Here is a 15,899-nt window from a genome sequence, read left to right as displayed (position 1 = left end):
TGACACAGATGTAGCAGCCACACTTGCTCTATTGGGGATGGCGCTCACCTCCCATGGTATACACAGCCTACTCACAAACTAACTGGGGCACAGCAAGTTGATTTGCTTGCTTTTTCTCTCGAACCCCCCCTCCCCCTCCCCCTCCCCCTCCTCCTCTTTCTCTCTGTTTGAAGTCCACGCACATGGGCAGTGCACAGACGTTAGTTAACCAGTGACAGTCAGGAAGAACAAGCAAGCGGGCTGCAAGTAGTTTGCCTTTGTTGTATGGGCACACCTCCAGGGAGTGTTTGTCCTGAGCCTGCTAATAGCTGGGAGGGGCAGCGCCAACCACACATGGTGTGTATATATGTGTGTGTGTATATGTGTGTGTGTTTAGGAAGATGTATGTGTGTGTGTGTGTGTGTGTGTGTGTGTGTGGGGGGGGGGGGGGGGGGGGGTTGGTGGCACACTTATTGGTCTACATCGTTATCAGGAAAGGAACTCTGCACAGATGGTTGGAGGAGAGAGGGTGAGCTGTTGCTGCTGCAGGCACGTATGCATTGTGTTGGTGGGTGAGCTGTTGCTGCTGCAGGCACGTATGCATTGTGTTGGTGGGTTGTTGTTGCTGCTGCAGGCACGTATGCATTGTGTTGGTGGGTTGTTGTTGCTGCTGCAGGCACATATGCATTGTGTTGGTGGGTTGTTGTTGCTGCTGCAGGCACGTATGCATTGTGTTGGTGGGTTGTTGTTGCTGCTGCTGCTGCACCTGCACCTTGCCCCTCTCTTAACACACATGATAAACTATAGATAAGGTAGCCTAAGGTAAGGCAACTTTAATGTCCCCGAGGGACAATTGGTTTTAACAGCTAGTAGATTGCTAGTAGGCTATGCAAAGCAAAATAAAATATTGTGCCAGCCTTGACTCTTAATGTCAGCCTAAAAATATACCTTATATGTCCTGTCCTGAACTAGTTCCCACACTCCTTCAGTCTCTCTGATGCCACAGCAGGCATCCTGACCTTAGACCTTTAGCTCTGGGCTATAGGCGCAGCTGCTGTGACATTTGACCTCTACCCGATGGCGCACAGGGCTGCTCAGCATGTTTATTGAAACAACACACAAGTTGCCTAAAGGCAACCAATGGGCAAGCGACACTGAGCAGCGCTTACATAGCTATTCGGCTCGAGCTGATTCCATTTGATTGTGGTGTTTTTTGTTTGTTTTTTATCAGGGAAAATGGGATCACACAGTAGTGTAGCCTAACCCACAATTGAGCAAATTATGTGGACGTGCAATCAAAAGATGTTAGTGCTGATCGAGTGATGCGATTGCGAGCTAAGGTGCAGTTGTTCTCATGAGTGGCGCGCATTAATCATCTATTAGGCTTCAACATTCAGGGGAATGAAGATAAAATTGGGAGTGGTGGTCGGCGGAATGCTGCCATTTTTTCCCTAAGATAAATTATTTAATCAGTCTCTGTTACATTTGTTTTGTCATATTCCTCTGTGGTATGGAGAGGTTCACCTGCTTATTCAGTGTTCCCACAGCTTCGTGTCGTGTCTCTTCCTTTATCCAATGAAAACCCCCAAGTCACTCATACCTACTTCCGGACGTAGACTCCTACCGCTGCAGAGTAGCTTTCAGTTCTTAGTGCCTGCGCTACTCAGAAGACGGATCGTCATGAACCATGTGTGTCGTTGCCGGTCGCGTTGGATTACAAAAGTATCATTCTGAGGATTTTTCTACGGATAAACAGCAGATCACAACTAAAGTCCTGAGAAGTAGTGGATATCGGCAAGAGTTGCGCTCTGTTGAACATAAGGAAATATCACGGGAGCGTTCAGTATTCCGTTTGAGGCGTGGATGACAAAGAGATTTATTTGAGTGGGAAAGTAGCCTGTGCACCTCGCCAAAATGGAAGAGATCTTTGCTTCTTTTATTGTGTTAGCAACTTTAGGTGAGCCTGCTCTTTTTAATATTGGATATATATTTGGAACGTTTACATTTTAGTTCAGCATACATTTCGGAAGATTCCCAATCTCTTGTGCGTTCGCGCGGGGCTTGGTGTATTGAATGTCTTTCTGGTGCTGATGACTTCATTTAACGTTATTGTTAAATTGATAGAAAAATGTTTACGTTTAATTGGCAAAGATGCTTTGACAATGTAAGCAAATGGGCTATAAGACAAACAACTCTCGCGGGATACCAAGTCAAGAGTTCTTTAGACCCTTGGGCATGATGAACTTAAGTGGCAAACTGTCTAACAGGTGCTTGTTTACAGTATTCTTTTCATAGACTGAAAAGATCATAGACTACTAGACTGTGTGTGTGTGTGTGTGTGTGTGTGTGTGTGTGTGTGTGTGTGTGTGTCAGAGGGAGAGGGGACAACTGACTATGACAAACCTGTGTGATACAATATCTTACAGGTGTTACACAATATTATGTTCCACTCTAGCTGTTTTCTGGGCAGTGAACGTTTCTTCTGCCTTGCCGAAAAAAGGCAATGGGCTGTTTTCTATCTGCTGCGGAAACATGCTACTGTGTTAGGTCATGCAGGCACCAATACCACACACAGGAGTAAGGCTGAATACTAGGCTATTCTGAGCCTATAGTAATATCACCATGTCTTGTGATGTCAAGGTACAGTTTTTGTGTGTGTGTGTGTGTGTGTGTGTGTGTGTGTGTGTGTGTGTGTGTGTGTGTGTGTGTGTGTGTGTCCTACAGTGTGATATAGAAAGGGAGAGGGAACACTGAGGTCTGACCATTGCCAGGTGTGGCAGGCTTATATTGTAATTGTTGTCCATAATTATATACACACACACACACACACGCACTTGGCTCGTTCACCAGGAAAGGGGTCATCTTGAAAATGGGTAGCACTAGGGCAGCGTGCAGGGTGTGAGTGAGTCATGGTGTTCCTCTTGCATTCCTGGGCCATAATGACGGTCTTATGACTGCTCTTAACTGAAGGTGTGAAGGTAGAATGTGGACTCGGTGTGGTCTAGATGTAGCTAGCCATCACCTCTGGATGTCACACCATCTCACACATACACAGACTCACAGACACGCACTGTAGCCAGTTATTGAGAGTTTGTATGAAGGTGTCAGTGTGGTTATTTTTGGGAATGTTTACTGAAGGATCAACACATTCATTGTGTGTGTGTGTGTAGGTGTGAGGCTGTTCATGTGAATGAAAGGAATGTGTAATGTGTAATGGAACTGTGAGTTGCAGCAGTACTGCAGTGTCACAGCTGATATGCCGACACATACCTGTCCACACAGGACTGCCAACAGGCATGCTGTGACTCAGACCACCAGAGTCCCACATCCCAGGCTCACCGGGAGAATTACCTTGTGTGTGTGTGTGTATGCGTGTGCGTGTGATAGCTCAGTATTGACATGCTTTCTTCAGGGAGTTTCACTTCACTGTGTTTTTCTCAGCTTGCTTGCAGTCACCCTGCCCTGTTACCTGTAGCACAGCCTTGCTTGAACAAGCCCTGACTTGCTCCACGCCTCGCCCCCTTTTATCACTCTGTCACTGTTCTACCTCTCCTCTCCTCCCTCTCTCTGTTTCTTTCTCCCATTCTCCGTTTACACCCTCGAGAAGTGGGTGTCTCAACCTGTTCTCTGTGTGCACCCCCCCCGCCGCCACCAACCACTGTCTGATATATAAGTGCCAAGGTGCCTTGAAATGTTTTATTTCCAATGTCAAACCACCTTCTCTGTGCAAGTGAGAGTTTCACGGTCATCTTGTATGGCTAAGAGCTCTCTTGGCAGTACGCTAGATCAGCTGTCCCCTAATAGGGACACTTAAGATCCATTTTACCATAAAAGGTGAGAGTGGTCAGAATGCCATGCATTGGTGTCTGTCATTGTGTTAATCTCTGCTCCTGTTCTTATTAAGTATTTGTTTAGGGATTGCAATCTAGTTCATGTATGTGTGTGTATGCCAGCCAGCCAGGATAATTGTGTAGAGTTAATGTCATGCAATACTTCAGACTCCTGAGCACTTTGTCAGGTAGGATTTTGTGTATTATCTTTTGCCTTCTAAGTTAATCATGTTTGTGGCTGTGTGTGTGTGTGCAGAAGGAGACCTATGCTGGCCCTCTGGCCCAGGCTAGTACAACAGATGAGGCTAATTGTGAGCTCATGACAGAATTGTCTGCACTCTCGGTGACTGTCTCTCTGAGCAGCACTCTCCTCTGATGCTTGACTGATGCATCTGTGTTGTCGTCACGGTAACGTATGGCGCGTTGGGAGAGCGATAGACACGAGGGGAGAGGAAGGGAACAGTGTTTTGATGACTCAGCTCTGGTGGTCGAGCCCAGTCGGTTGGCTGACAGCAAAGAGTTTGCTTTCAGTGATGTGATGTGATGATGAAGAATGTCCATCGTCTAAATGCTGTGTTGATCAGATGTTTGACTTCCTTCGTAGCTCTATGTCAATTCATTTTGTCTCAAAAGTGTGATTATTCCATGAATCAATGTACAGCTTGAACAGTTTTTTTTTCCCCAAACTTCTTCAATGTTAGTAAATCTCTCTCTCTCTCTCTCTCTCTCTCTCTCTTTCTCTCTCTCGTTCTCTAGCTCTATGTGAGGGCAGGGTTGTGAAAGTTCCGGTCGGCCCTTTGGTCCGTGTTGAGGGCCAGGCTGTGTCCCTTCGCTGCGACGTATCCGACTATGAGGGTCCCAGAGATCAGGACTTTGAGTGGACCATGCTGCAAGCGGGGAAGGAGTTACAGGTTGTGTCAACGTTCGACAGCGCGTATCCCGACACCCTCTTGAGGGACCGCGTCTCCAGTGGCGACATTAGCATCAAGAAGCTCAGCGACTCGTCTGTCGAGCTGAAAATCAAGAAAGTTCGAGCCACAGACAGTGCCACCTATCGGTGCAGTACTCCCAGCACGGACACGACGGTCAAAGGGAACTACTTTGCAGATGTGGCGCTCAAAGGTAAGCCTGAACTCTGCAGAAATTAGGAGGAGAGTTGGGATGTATGTTTTATCACAACTTTAGAAACTGGCGATAAACACCAACCCTATTAGTCTACATGGCCATGTTATGTCTCTGTTGCCACTCATCAGTCAGCATCTCTGCTGTTGGGCAAATGGAGTTAGGCTGCAGGGAATGGGGACAGGCTGTGGTAGGAAACTCTTGAACTCCTCAACCTGTGGTGCTGTGCCAATGAAGACTGGATAAAACTATTCATCTCTTCTATGACAAATTCCTCCAGTATTTCTAGTGTCTGAGGTCCTACACGCATGCACACCTTCTATCTCTCTTTCTCACTTTCTCACACACACACACACACACACACACACACACACACACACACACACTTCTCCCAACTGCCTCCCAGCTCAACACACACCCTCCTTTCTACAGGCTCCCTTAGTTTCGGATTCCCGAAGGATGAGGTTATTTCAGGTTGTTCTGAACCTTAAGCAATTTTTAAACGCCTTCCTCTGCATCATCAGTGGGTGGTTTTATTGCTTGAAATGATCAAAAAAGTAACCAAACAAGAAGCACATCTACTGTGTTATAAAACACACCAGCATTTCGTTTTTACATGGAAAGACTCCAATTAATTTTCTAGAAGAGTGTTGTGGGAGTGTTTTGTGGACGTCCAGTTTGAAGGGACGTCACTTCAGGCTTCAGCTCTTTCTGGGTGTCCTCTCCATTCAGACTCTCTCAGATGTAGTGAAGGAAGTGGCTTCATTGTTTAGGGAAGTATCACAATAACTGCTGGGTGTGAGGTCTCTGGTCATCGCTGCTGGGTGTGAGGTCTCTGGTCATCGCTGCTGGGTGTGAGGTCTCTGGTCATCGCTGCTGGGTGTGAGGTCTCTGGTCATCGCTGCTGGGTGTGAGGTCTCTGGTCATCGCTGCTGGGTGTGAGGTCTCTGGTCATCGCTGCTGGGTGTGAGGTCTCTGGTCATCGCTGCTGGGTGTGAGGTCTCTGGTCATCGCTGCTGGGTGTGAGGTCTCTGGTCATCGCTGTCTTCTCTGTCTTACCGTCACAGTTATCTGCAAATCACAGGAATTATGGGGAGGTTCCCGGAAGAGCCTTGTACACATATACACACACACACACACACACACACACAAACAGTGGAACAGTCAATAACATGATTCATATCTACCTTAATCTCCTTTTGGTATGTGTGTGTGTGTGTGTAATGGGGGGGAGGAGATGTGTGTTATGCATGCCATGATTAGTTGGTGATTAGCTGCCATGGTAATATCCTGTTAGTAGGCCTCATATAAAATGCCCCTCTGGCGTCTTGGTGCTCTGTGGAGTCATAGAGCTCAAATAGAGACACTTCCTTTTCTGTTGAAATACACCATCTTGCTAGTGAACCCCAAAGGCCACTGTCAATTTGAAATCAACAGTTTAGAAGTGAATATTTGCTCTTCTCTTCTCTTCTCTTCTCTTCTCTTCTCTTCTCTTTCTCTCCCCAACAGAACTCTTTTTCCATTAGAATGTGCAATGCTAGATTCCTTCTCATCCCATTAGAATGGGCCTTGTTATAGGAATAGGAAGTTTGTGGCTACTGGGGTCTTGGCCATTCTGCAGTAGATATGTGGTGTGGTTTGATTTTAAATGACTCTTTGTCATAATACGATTAGGTTACATTGGTCATCATGGCCCAGCTGGCAGAAGGCCAGTGGGCAGCTGTCAGCCACTGGAGGCAGATCTGGCGGTCTGCTGGTCTTTTGCTCATTGGTGGGACTCAGACAACTGGCCCCGTTATCTCACTTCCTCCTTTTCTGTAATCTCTTCACCTATATATACTTCATTCATTTTTTTGGATGTTACTAGTATGTAATTTTCAATTTACCATGTCATTGTCACCTTATTTTATGATGTGGATCACCTTATTTTATGATGTGGATCTCTATTTTATATGTAGCTGTATTTTAGTAACAGCTTTTTAACATCTGCGTTCTCTGATTACAGTGATAGGGGACAGCCTGAGGGTGGCGCCGTCAATCCCAAAGCCTGTGGTGTCTGAAGGGGACCAGCTGGAGCTTCACTGCAACACCACCAGAGCGTTCACCGAGCACACCTCCCTGTCCGTCACGTGGTCCCACAAGAAGGGTGGCTCGCCAGCGTCGGAGATCCTGACCTTCGGCCCTGAGGACAAGGTCACGGTGGCCACTGGGTCTGCCCAGCGCTATGCGGACGGCGGGCTCCGATTGGACCTGCGTGGAGGTGGGTTCTACGGGCTGGTTCTGTCTGGGGCCCGGCCAGAGGACCAGGGGAAGTACGTGTGCACGGCCAGAGAATGGGTGAGGCAGGCCGGAGGCTCCCTGGACAAGATTCTGGAGAAGAGTGAGGAGATGGGCACTGTCACCGTCAAACCTACAGGTGTGTATGTGTTTGGACAAAGGCCAAAGATCATGAGGCATTTCCCCGTCAGACACGCCTGTCTTTGTATGTTCGTGAGTATATGTCTGCACATGCACCCAACGGTTCTGGATAATAATGCAAAGCTTAGTCATTGATTAATCAGCCCTCTCTTAGCAGTAACACGATTTGTGGTCGGTGTCTTTATTCATTCACCCAACACTTCAGGAAGCTAACGCAAAGCTTAGTCATACCTCAATAGGTTCTCATTTAGCCATAACGCCCATATTCCTGGTCACTGAGGCTTGTGATGAGATATTGTAGTCAGGAAAAGCTGCTGGTAGGTTTCAGTGGAGATAAAGCCTGCAGAGCCACACCTCACACTCCATGCCGCGTCCTGCCGGGCCCTTCCCCTGGTGACACAGGCGTGAGGTATGCTGACAGGGACTGGCAGTTCTGCACTGGCAGGCCCAGGAGCCTATGAGATCAGAATCAGGCCAGGACGGATTCAGCCCTGATGGAGCACTCACTAACGGTGGATATTTCAGCGTGAGTGTGTACAACTGATTCATGTCATTCGTGCTAGCTGCCATTCAGAATGGCTCTGACCCTGATTTATCCCACGTATGAGCAAATTCTGCATTGCGTTGGCAAGCACAATCCCTAGTGTCAGACTCCTTGGGAATGGGAGGCAGGAATGCTAGCAAAGTGGCTAATAGGGTGCTGGGAAGTGAGGTTTATAGCTGGTTAGAAAAACCTGTTTCAAAGCACAGCACAGCAACTTCAGATTTGGCACAATTCCACTTGATTCATGCCATTGGAGTCAATGTGGCACAGATTTGGAATTGAAAGAAATCTGTCTGTTTCCGTTTAAGTCTAAGCTTCCAGAACTGATTTGGCCCGGCCAAACATAATGCAAAATGACCTGGCAAAATTCATCTGATCTGACCACTTGGCTCACATCAGATCAGTTCATACCATTGAAATGGGTCTGAAAGGCCAGAACTTGGAACAGTCTTAACTGTCCCATTCCAAATTGGCGGGGTCAAGACCGATCTGGCCCTGACATGGCCCAGAGGTGGCTCAAATGTACCAGATCTCCAACACTTTATTCTATACATTTTTCTTAAGCGTTGCAGAGACCAGTGCCGACATCAGTGAGGGGCACTCCACTTTCGGCATTCGATTACTTTGACAATATTATTCTCCATACAACCATATATATCCATATATCTCCATATATATCCATATATATCTCCATACAACCATATATCTCCATATATATCTCCATACAACCATATATATCTCCATATATATCCATATAGCTCCATGCGCCAGGAGAGAGTTCAACAACGCATCACATGTCTCTCTATTGCCACTCAATTCTATTAAACCTAATCTGAATCAGAAGTATTTTAATCCCAAAGAGTTCAGATCAAATGCCATTGTACCAGCCACAGACCAGGAGAAACTGAATTAAATAAAAGCTTTTTTTGTTTTTTTTAAAGAAAGCTGTTTTTAATGCTGTTTAGAAAGCTATTTTTCCCCTGAAGTGGTGCTTGCTCACATGATTATCAGAAATAGTAAATTCCTTACAGTGTGAGGGTCATGAACTGGATAAAAGTGCAGAGTAGATCAAACTAAACCTCTGTGCCTGCTTGCGAGCGGTCTGCAAAACTGCCAGGAAGTTATTTTAGACCTCTTAGTCATTCTTAAGAGGGGGTTTTGTTTATATTTTGTTGTCTTAAGAGGTCAAGTTGCCTAGCTCACTGATTAAACACTTATCCGAGAGTAAGTAAGCAAGCAAACAAACAAATGATTGCATGACCTCCGTGGGGCTGGCAGTAAATGGCCACTTACCACAAAATTGCACCCATATGTGTTTTGGTGTGAGGGAACAGCAGCGCTCACTTAGAGATCAAGCCAGAGAGACCACCATGGCACATATTACTGATGTCTATAGAACCGCTGTGTGTGTGTGTGTGTGTGTGTGTATGTGTGTGTGTGTGTGTGTGTGTGTGTGCGCTCCACACAGTCCCACACTGAATGGTCACTAAACTACACACTACTCAGGGGGCACTCTCAGTTTGTTTTTTGTTTATGCATTATGCACTCTCAGTTTTGTGTATGCAAGATTAGTACATTACTGAAATGGTCTCTTGCTATAATGCATCCATATCTTAATGACACAGGCATTCCCAGCTATGACTAGCAAAAGGATCATATCCTGTGTTGGGCCCATTGGTTTTGGCCTTCCTACATTTTGCTCTGAGGAAGTGAGTGAACACTGACTCAGGCCTGCGGTTGGATGCAATGTTCTGGAAGCTAGACAGTTGATTAATTTATCCATTGTTTTAATGGGGTGTGCAGTAGAGAAGTTCAAACAGATAAGAACATCAATCAGCGCGAACGTGGAAATGAAAGAAAAAGAGATGTTTAGAAATTCCCTTTCACTTTCTTCCTATGGCCCAGCTCTTAGTCAGAGGATGAGTGAGACTCATTTCAGCTCTTAGTCAGAGGATGAGTGAGACTCATTTCAGAAATGTCTGGCCTTTTCTCCTCAGGCCAGAGATGGCTTTATGCAAAGGCAGACCTTGAAAACAAAGGCTTTATCAGAAAGATTGTCAAATGTTATTTTTTCTAGATGTTGACCTTCACAGTTATGCGTATCTGATACAAAATGAATTCTCTCATTTCTCATTTCTGCTCATTCTAGTCTTTTTTTCTTTCTTCTTTCTTTCTTTGACTTCTCACGGGGCTCTTGACTTGAGGGCAGAAAGTGGACAAGGAGAGGCGTCTGTCCTGTTAGCACAGAAGCAGGGCCAGATTTGTCCAGTGTGCCCGCTCCTGTGTGGCTGAGACGCTTGTCTGAGTTGTCGGTTCAGGGCCCATTGTTCCATTAAACTGCATGTGTAACAGTAGCTGGTAAATCCTCAGGAGTTTGCCTACTAGAGCTGTGACCTTCATTTGCCATTTCTAACAGATCCAGTCTTGCTTCTCAGACTCAGGTTTTTTATCTGGGTTCTTTTCTGGCCCAACATCCAATATTATTGCAAATATTATTGCCAGGCATCATATTGGTTGTCAGACTAGTGTAATGTTTTCATATTATCTTTATGTAAGCCATTTACAGACAGAGTAATTGCGCTCTTCCACTCAGTTGTACTACACACTCTCTCTCTCTCACACACACACACACACACACACACACACACACACTCACTCTCTCTCTCTCTCTCTCTCTCTCTCTCTCTCTCTCTCTCTCTCTCACACACACACACACACACACACACACACACACACACACACACACACACACACACACACACACACACACACACACATGCCCTTCATGTCTAACACTTCTATCTTCATGTCCCCTCCTCCAGCCAATTCTCTCCAGGTCACTGTGGAGAAGAACACCACCTTAAACATGGAGGACACCCTCAACCTCACCTGCTCCGTGGCTGGCGACCTGGCCTCCCTTGGTCTGGAGGTGGAGTGGCTCATGGGGTCAGACGCGTCCGCCAGCCCACAGGTTGTAGTCCGCATGGACCGGGACGGGACGGTCACCGGAGGCTCGGCCCAGCTGGCTCTGTCGCGGGTGGCGCCGGGAGACTTTCGACTCGTCGCGCCGAAGGTGGAGCGGTCCAACTCGGGCTGGTACTCCTGCCGTGTGCGGGCCTGGCTGCCCCAGAGCAGCAGCAAGTGGTACCAGGCCGCAGAGATGACCTCCAACCCGGTCCAGGTTCTGGTGGCCCAGCTCGGTGAGTCCTTGAACCGAACAATGCATACTCCACATCATGGCGACTTTTTGTCTGTTCGCTTCTGATTTTTTTTTTTTTTTTTCATTTTTGAAACATGACCATGTTTGCCAACCTTTTTCCCCCCTAATCTCTTTCCCCTCACCCCCTAAACTAGGGCTGTACAATTTGGGGAAATGGCTCATTGGCGGATGAGATGGATTTCAAAAATCATCATGGGACAAGATTAACCATTGGGGGAGAGAGTTGTAAGCTGTACAACTTACAACTTAATTGCAGCCCTCCCGATTAACTAATGGCTAAAAGTTCCCATTTCGATTAAAAATCGATTATCGGTAATCTTTCAGCCCTACTATTAACCAGTGAGCGGGAGCTGTACATTTCACATTCATAGCGGTTGCCATCATAATGGAAAATTTCACTCTAGAATCTGTAGACGGCTTGTTTGCTGTGTTATCAGTGAAATGGTTGTGATTGTCACGGTCCATGGCGAGTTTCCTTTTACCACAGCTTCACCTCTGCTGCGGTTGTAGCTCCCTAGTTACGCAAACGGCCATTTCTATTTGATTTTCCACAACCCACCCACCACCATTAAGAACCTCGTAGTGGGTGGCTTCAAGGGGTAATTTGATTTGGCATGGGGAGGTTGAGGAAGTTGAGTTTCTGTATGTGTGTGTGTGTGAGTTTCTATGATTAGTTTGTTTTTGCACCGGTGTGTATTGGAGTTCTAATGATTGTGTGTGTGGCAGAGCTGTAAGAACGTCATCTTCAGGGTCAATCTCGTGGTCTCTCTTCAGTCCTGTCTTCACCTGCTCACCTGTAAACACAGTGCCAGGTTGACGGACTGACGGACGAAGCCCAAATACGAGAAGCTTGAGGAAGCAGTCGGGGAATTGTCAGGGAGCAAGCGTGCCTGCTTGTTTGTTTGTGTGCGTATGTGTATGTGTGTGAGGAAGAGGGGGTTGTGTGTGAGTCATGTTGTAAAGAACAGTTGTGTGTGTGTGTGCATGTGTGTGGGAAAGCGAACCCATCTCCGCCTCTGACATCATCAGAGAGCATGCCGGGAAGCCTCCTTGGGGGAGCAGGAGGCCTAGAAAACCCCCACGGTTTCCTCTGAGACTCCATGCTTGCTGTCACTCAGTCAGCAGAACAGGCTGGTTTTTTTCTCCCTCTCTCTCTTTCTGTTTCTGTGGAGAGAACGAGAGAGTGCCGATGGAGTCTCTGAGAACGTTTGGGGAATTCTGGAGTCGATCTGTCTGTACCCTCACTCCCACAGCTATGCACCGATGGTATCGCTCTCTCTCCCTCCCTCTCTCACTCTCCCTCTTTTTCCACTTGTCTCCCTCTCTCTCTCCTGCCCTGATGGGATCTCTCTGGACTCATTTGCCTTTCTGGCCCTGCCTCTTTCTGTCTTTCCTCTCTCTTGCTCTCACTTCCATCCAGCTATGTTCTCCCTCTCTATCTCCCTCCCTCTATCTCTCTCACTCTCTCTCTCTTTCTCGCATGAGGGTAGTGATGTGTGTCTTCTGTTTGAAGTGTACAAAACAAACAGAGGTGTAGAAGGCTAGAACAACCCCTGATCTGTAGACAGCTGTACAAGACAACTCCAACATTGTCATTCACTTATTTACTTATTTATGTAGATGTTGTCTTGTGTATCTCTCTCTCTCCATCTCTCTATCTCTCTCTCTGGCTCTGGTTAATATTCAGGCTCATTTCCACACGCTGTGGAGTGTGGGCTCCAGGGTGCCATGCTGCATAGTTTTCATCAGCAGTGAAAGAGGAAGCCTCTCTACTGTGCCACTTTCCACTGTAATTGGCCCTCATTGTCCTAATTAATGTTCCGCTGAAATTAGCCTTCGTCTTTCTGGTTTTTAGGTCCTTGAACACACCCGTGCCATTTGTTTCACAGTTTCAGCTTTCTTCTTCTCTCTCTCTCCTCTCTCTCTCTCTCTCTCTCTCTCTCTCTCTCTCTCTCTCTCTCTCTCTCCTCTCTCTCTCTCTCTCTCTCTCTCTCTCTCTCTCTCTCTCTCTCTCTCTCTCTCTCTCTCTCTCTCGCTCGCTTGCTCTCTCTCTCTTGTCTGTTTAAGTTAGTCTTTACATCTTTTCTTTTTTAGATCCTCGATTCCTCTCATACCACTCCTCTCTCTCTTGTTTTTCTCTCTCTGATTCGGGTTTGCTTTGTTGTATTCTGCCCAGTTCAGAGGCGGGTGAAGGGGGATCTTGGAAATCCCCTGTTTTTGCTCAAGCAGTGACTGATTTGTTATGTGCTGGCTGCTATCAGGGAGGGGATGGTGGTGTGGGGGAGGGAGGGGGGGCTGCTCTTTCATAGCTAAGCCCCCAGTAGATGGATTGAGCTGGTGCAAGGACTGGAGCCTGTGGCCAGCAGGGTCTGGTCAGGGGGAAGGGCACATCTCCCATCTCACAGATGCACACTGTGTGTGTGTGTGTGTGTGTGTGTGTGTGTGTGTGTGTGTGTGTGTAAGGGGGGGGGTGTGAGAGAGAGACAGAAAGGAGTGGGAGTGAAAGAAATTGTGTGTTTGAGTGCTTGAGAGAGTGTTCGAGAGTGTGTGAGAGAGACAAGTGAAAGAGGGGGGGTCTCCCATGTCATATTGTTGGCGTGGACTTGGAATTTCACACAGTTCGGCAACCCTGCACAATGTGGCGGCCAAGCTAATACAGATGAATGAAGTAAAGCCAAGATGAGAGAGCAAAGGGATGTAGAGGTATGTGGTGGTGATGGGTGGATAGATAGATAGATAGATACATACATTCTTTCTTTCTTTCTTTCTTTCTTTCTTTCTTTCTTGATCCCCAAGGGGAAATTCAACGGGAAATGGTGTAGGGGAGCTGGGTGGCAAACTTTGATGCCTGAGAAAACTGTGGGATTGAGTCCTGTGGATAGGAACTCAATTAGGTTGGCTTTTGCTAACAATGGAGGTTGTAGCATTAAAGATAGCTATTGGGCCTTGACATGGATATGAGGTCTACGCAGTGTCCTTGTTGTTTTCTTTTTGAGACTTCTACCTTTTTCTGCCTCCTTAACAGAGATATGCTTTGTTATGTCTGTTTCTGGCGTTGCCCTTTTATCTGGTGCTACGTTCTTTCACTTTCTGTGTGTATGGCTGTGAGTGTGTCCCATTTGTTCTAATGGAGCTCAGACTAAATGCAGAGAGTACCCTCCTAACCCCGTTGTAATCCTGCCTGGGCATCTCACCACTGTTCCAAATACTCACTCGTTCTAGACGCTGTCCACAACAGGTAGGTAGAAAGACTCTGATGTAACAGGGAGAAGAAAACCACCCAGGTGCCAACAACCTCAAGCATTCTCTCACAACAACCTCAATGGCGATCCATTCGAGTTGTCCAGGGAGTGGTGGTTTGTAAGGCAGGATGAATGAGATAAGGATGGTAGGCTACTCATGTGGCGTCGCTAGCACAATGCTAATCCCTTCTTCCTCCGTTTTGCAGATCTGCTTTCCCAGGTCTGCTTAGTGTTTCACTTCTTCTTTTCTGGAGCTTTTGGATTCCCTTTAAACTGTGGGCTCTTTGTAAGACACAGTAGCGGAAAGTACTTGAACTTGAGAGAAACAACTTCAATGACTGCTTGAGTCCATGGTAGAAGTCCTGGCATGGGCTTGAGTTTCCCATGAAGCTCTACAAGACATTGCTATTTTGTTGAATGTCTCTGGAGTAGTCTCTCAAGTCTTCACATGCAGTTGCCAAAGAGACACTGTCAAGTAGGCTATTTGATGTGCGTAACATTTACAAATGAAAAATAGTTTCTGATCTCGGCTAACTTTGTTACAGCAAGACATTGACACAGGGTTGGTGTTTGTGGTCCTCTGCATGTTTGAAGGAATTGAGAAGAAAGTGTTTTGCCTGAACCGAGCTATTTCTCGCAGTCATGCTGGCATATCCGCGTAACCCAATCAAATGGCAAGAGATTTGTCTATCCCAATTAGCCAGTCTCTTTTAAGTTTGCACAGTGAATGCGCTCTCTTCTCTTCCAAAGGCATGCGTCGTTTCTTCTCCATGAAACATTACTCATCTCTCTTTCTCTGTAATCTCTGAAGAGTCTCACTGCAGAAGTCCAGTGGCTGTGAGTGATGATGGTTTAATCATGACCAGCACTGGGGCTTTTACTGACCTTCTCTCTTTACGGGCGCTTTGGCCGAGTTCCGCTCAAAGGCCAGCGGGTTAAAGGTTAATGGCAGCGTTACGATGCTACAGTGGAGCGCAGTGATGTGCTCCCCCTGCAGGGGGCAAGGGGCCAGCAATGCAGGAGAGAGGGACCTGCTGTGGCATAATGGAGGGGGGAGGATGGGGCTGTGAGGCATGAATGGTGGGTCTCTCTCTCTCTTTCGCTCTCTCTCTCTCTCTCTCCTCTCTCTCTCTCCTCCCTCTCTTGCTCTCTCTCTTTCTCTCTCTCTCTCCCTCTCTTGCTCTCTCTCAAATTCAAATTCAAATTCAAATGTGCTTTATTGGCATGACTCAGAAAATAGTGTTGCCAAAGCAGTAACATGACAATACAAACATATACAATATTTGTTTTAAGGGGGTCAAAGAAAGGAAACTTATCTAAACTAAAAGAATGAAAACTTATGTTTAAAAAAAAAAATAGTAACTAAATCCATGTTTAAAGAAAACTTAAACATGTATTCTTAAATCTAAATTTAAAGGAAACTTATACAATAGTCTATATAAAACTATTTAACAAAAACTATATACTGTATGCACTTTTTCTATGTGAAGTTTTCTCTTAAAATGTGGCAGGACTGTAAATATTGGTTAGGCTAAGTGGGCACA

At 46.5% G+C, this 15,899-nt stretch overlaps 1 protein-coding gene across 1 annotated transcript in view; it reads left to right on the top strand.

The window, feature by feature from the left end:
- Positions 1–1,349: 1,349 nt before the first annotated feature.
- The window catches only part of LOC121686496 (prostaglandin F2 receptor negative regulator-like), a 32,649-nt gene continuing 18,099 nt past the window's right edge, over positions 1,350–15,899 (top strand). The window contains exons 1-4 of the mRNA XM_042066839.1: positions 1,350–1,936; positions 4,566–4,931; positions 6,937–7,347; positions 10,716–11,146. Coding sequence (XP_041922773.1) covers positions 1,894–1,936; positions 4,566–4,931; positions 6,937–7,347; positions 10,716–11,146 — 1,251 coding nt within the window. The 5' untranslated portion in view covers positions 1,350–1,893. The remainder of the gene's footprint in view (positions 1,937–4,565; positions 4,932–6,936; positions 7,348–10,715; positions 11,147–15,899) is intronic.

Source organism: Alosa sapidissima, chromosome 2 (assembly GCF_018492685.1).
Source record: "Alosa sapidissima isolate fAloSap1 chromosome 2, fAloSap1.pri, whole genome shotgun sequence".
In the NCBI taxonomy this organism is placed as follows: domain Eukaryota; kingdom Metazoa; phylum Chordata; class Actinopteri; order Clupeiformes; family Clupeidae; genus Alosa; species Alosa sapidissima.
Note: the sequence above shows the minus strand (reverse complement) of the source record. Positions and strands in the feature narration are given on the sequence as shown.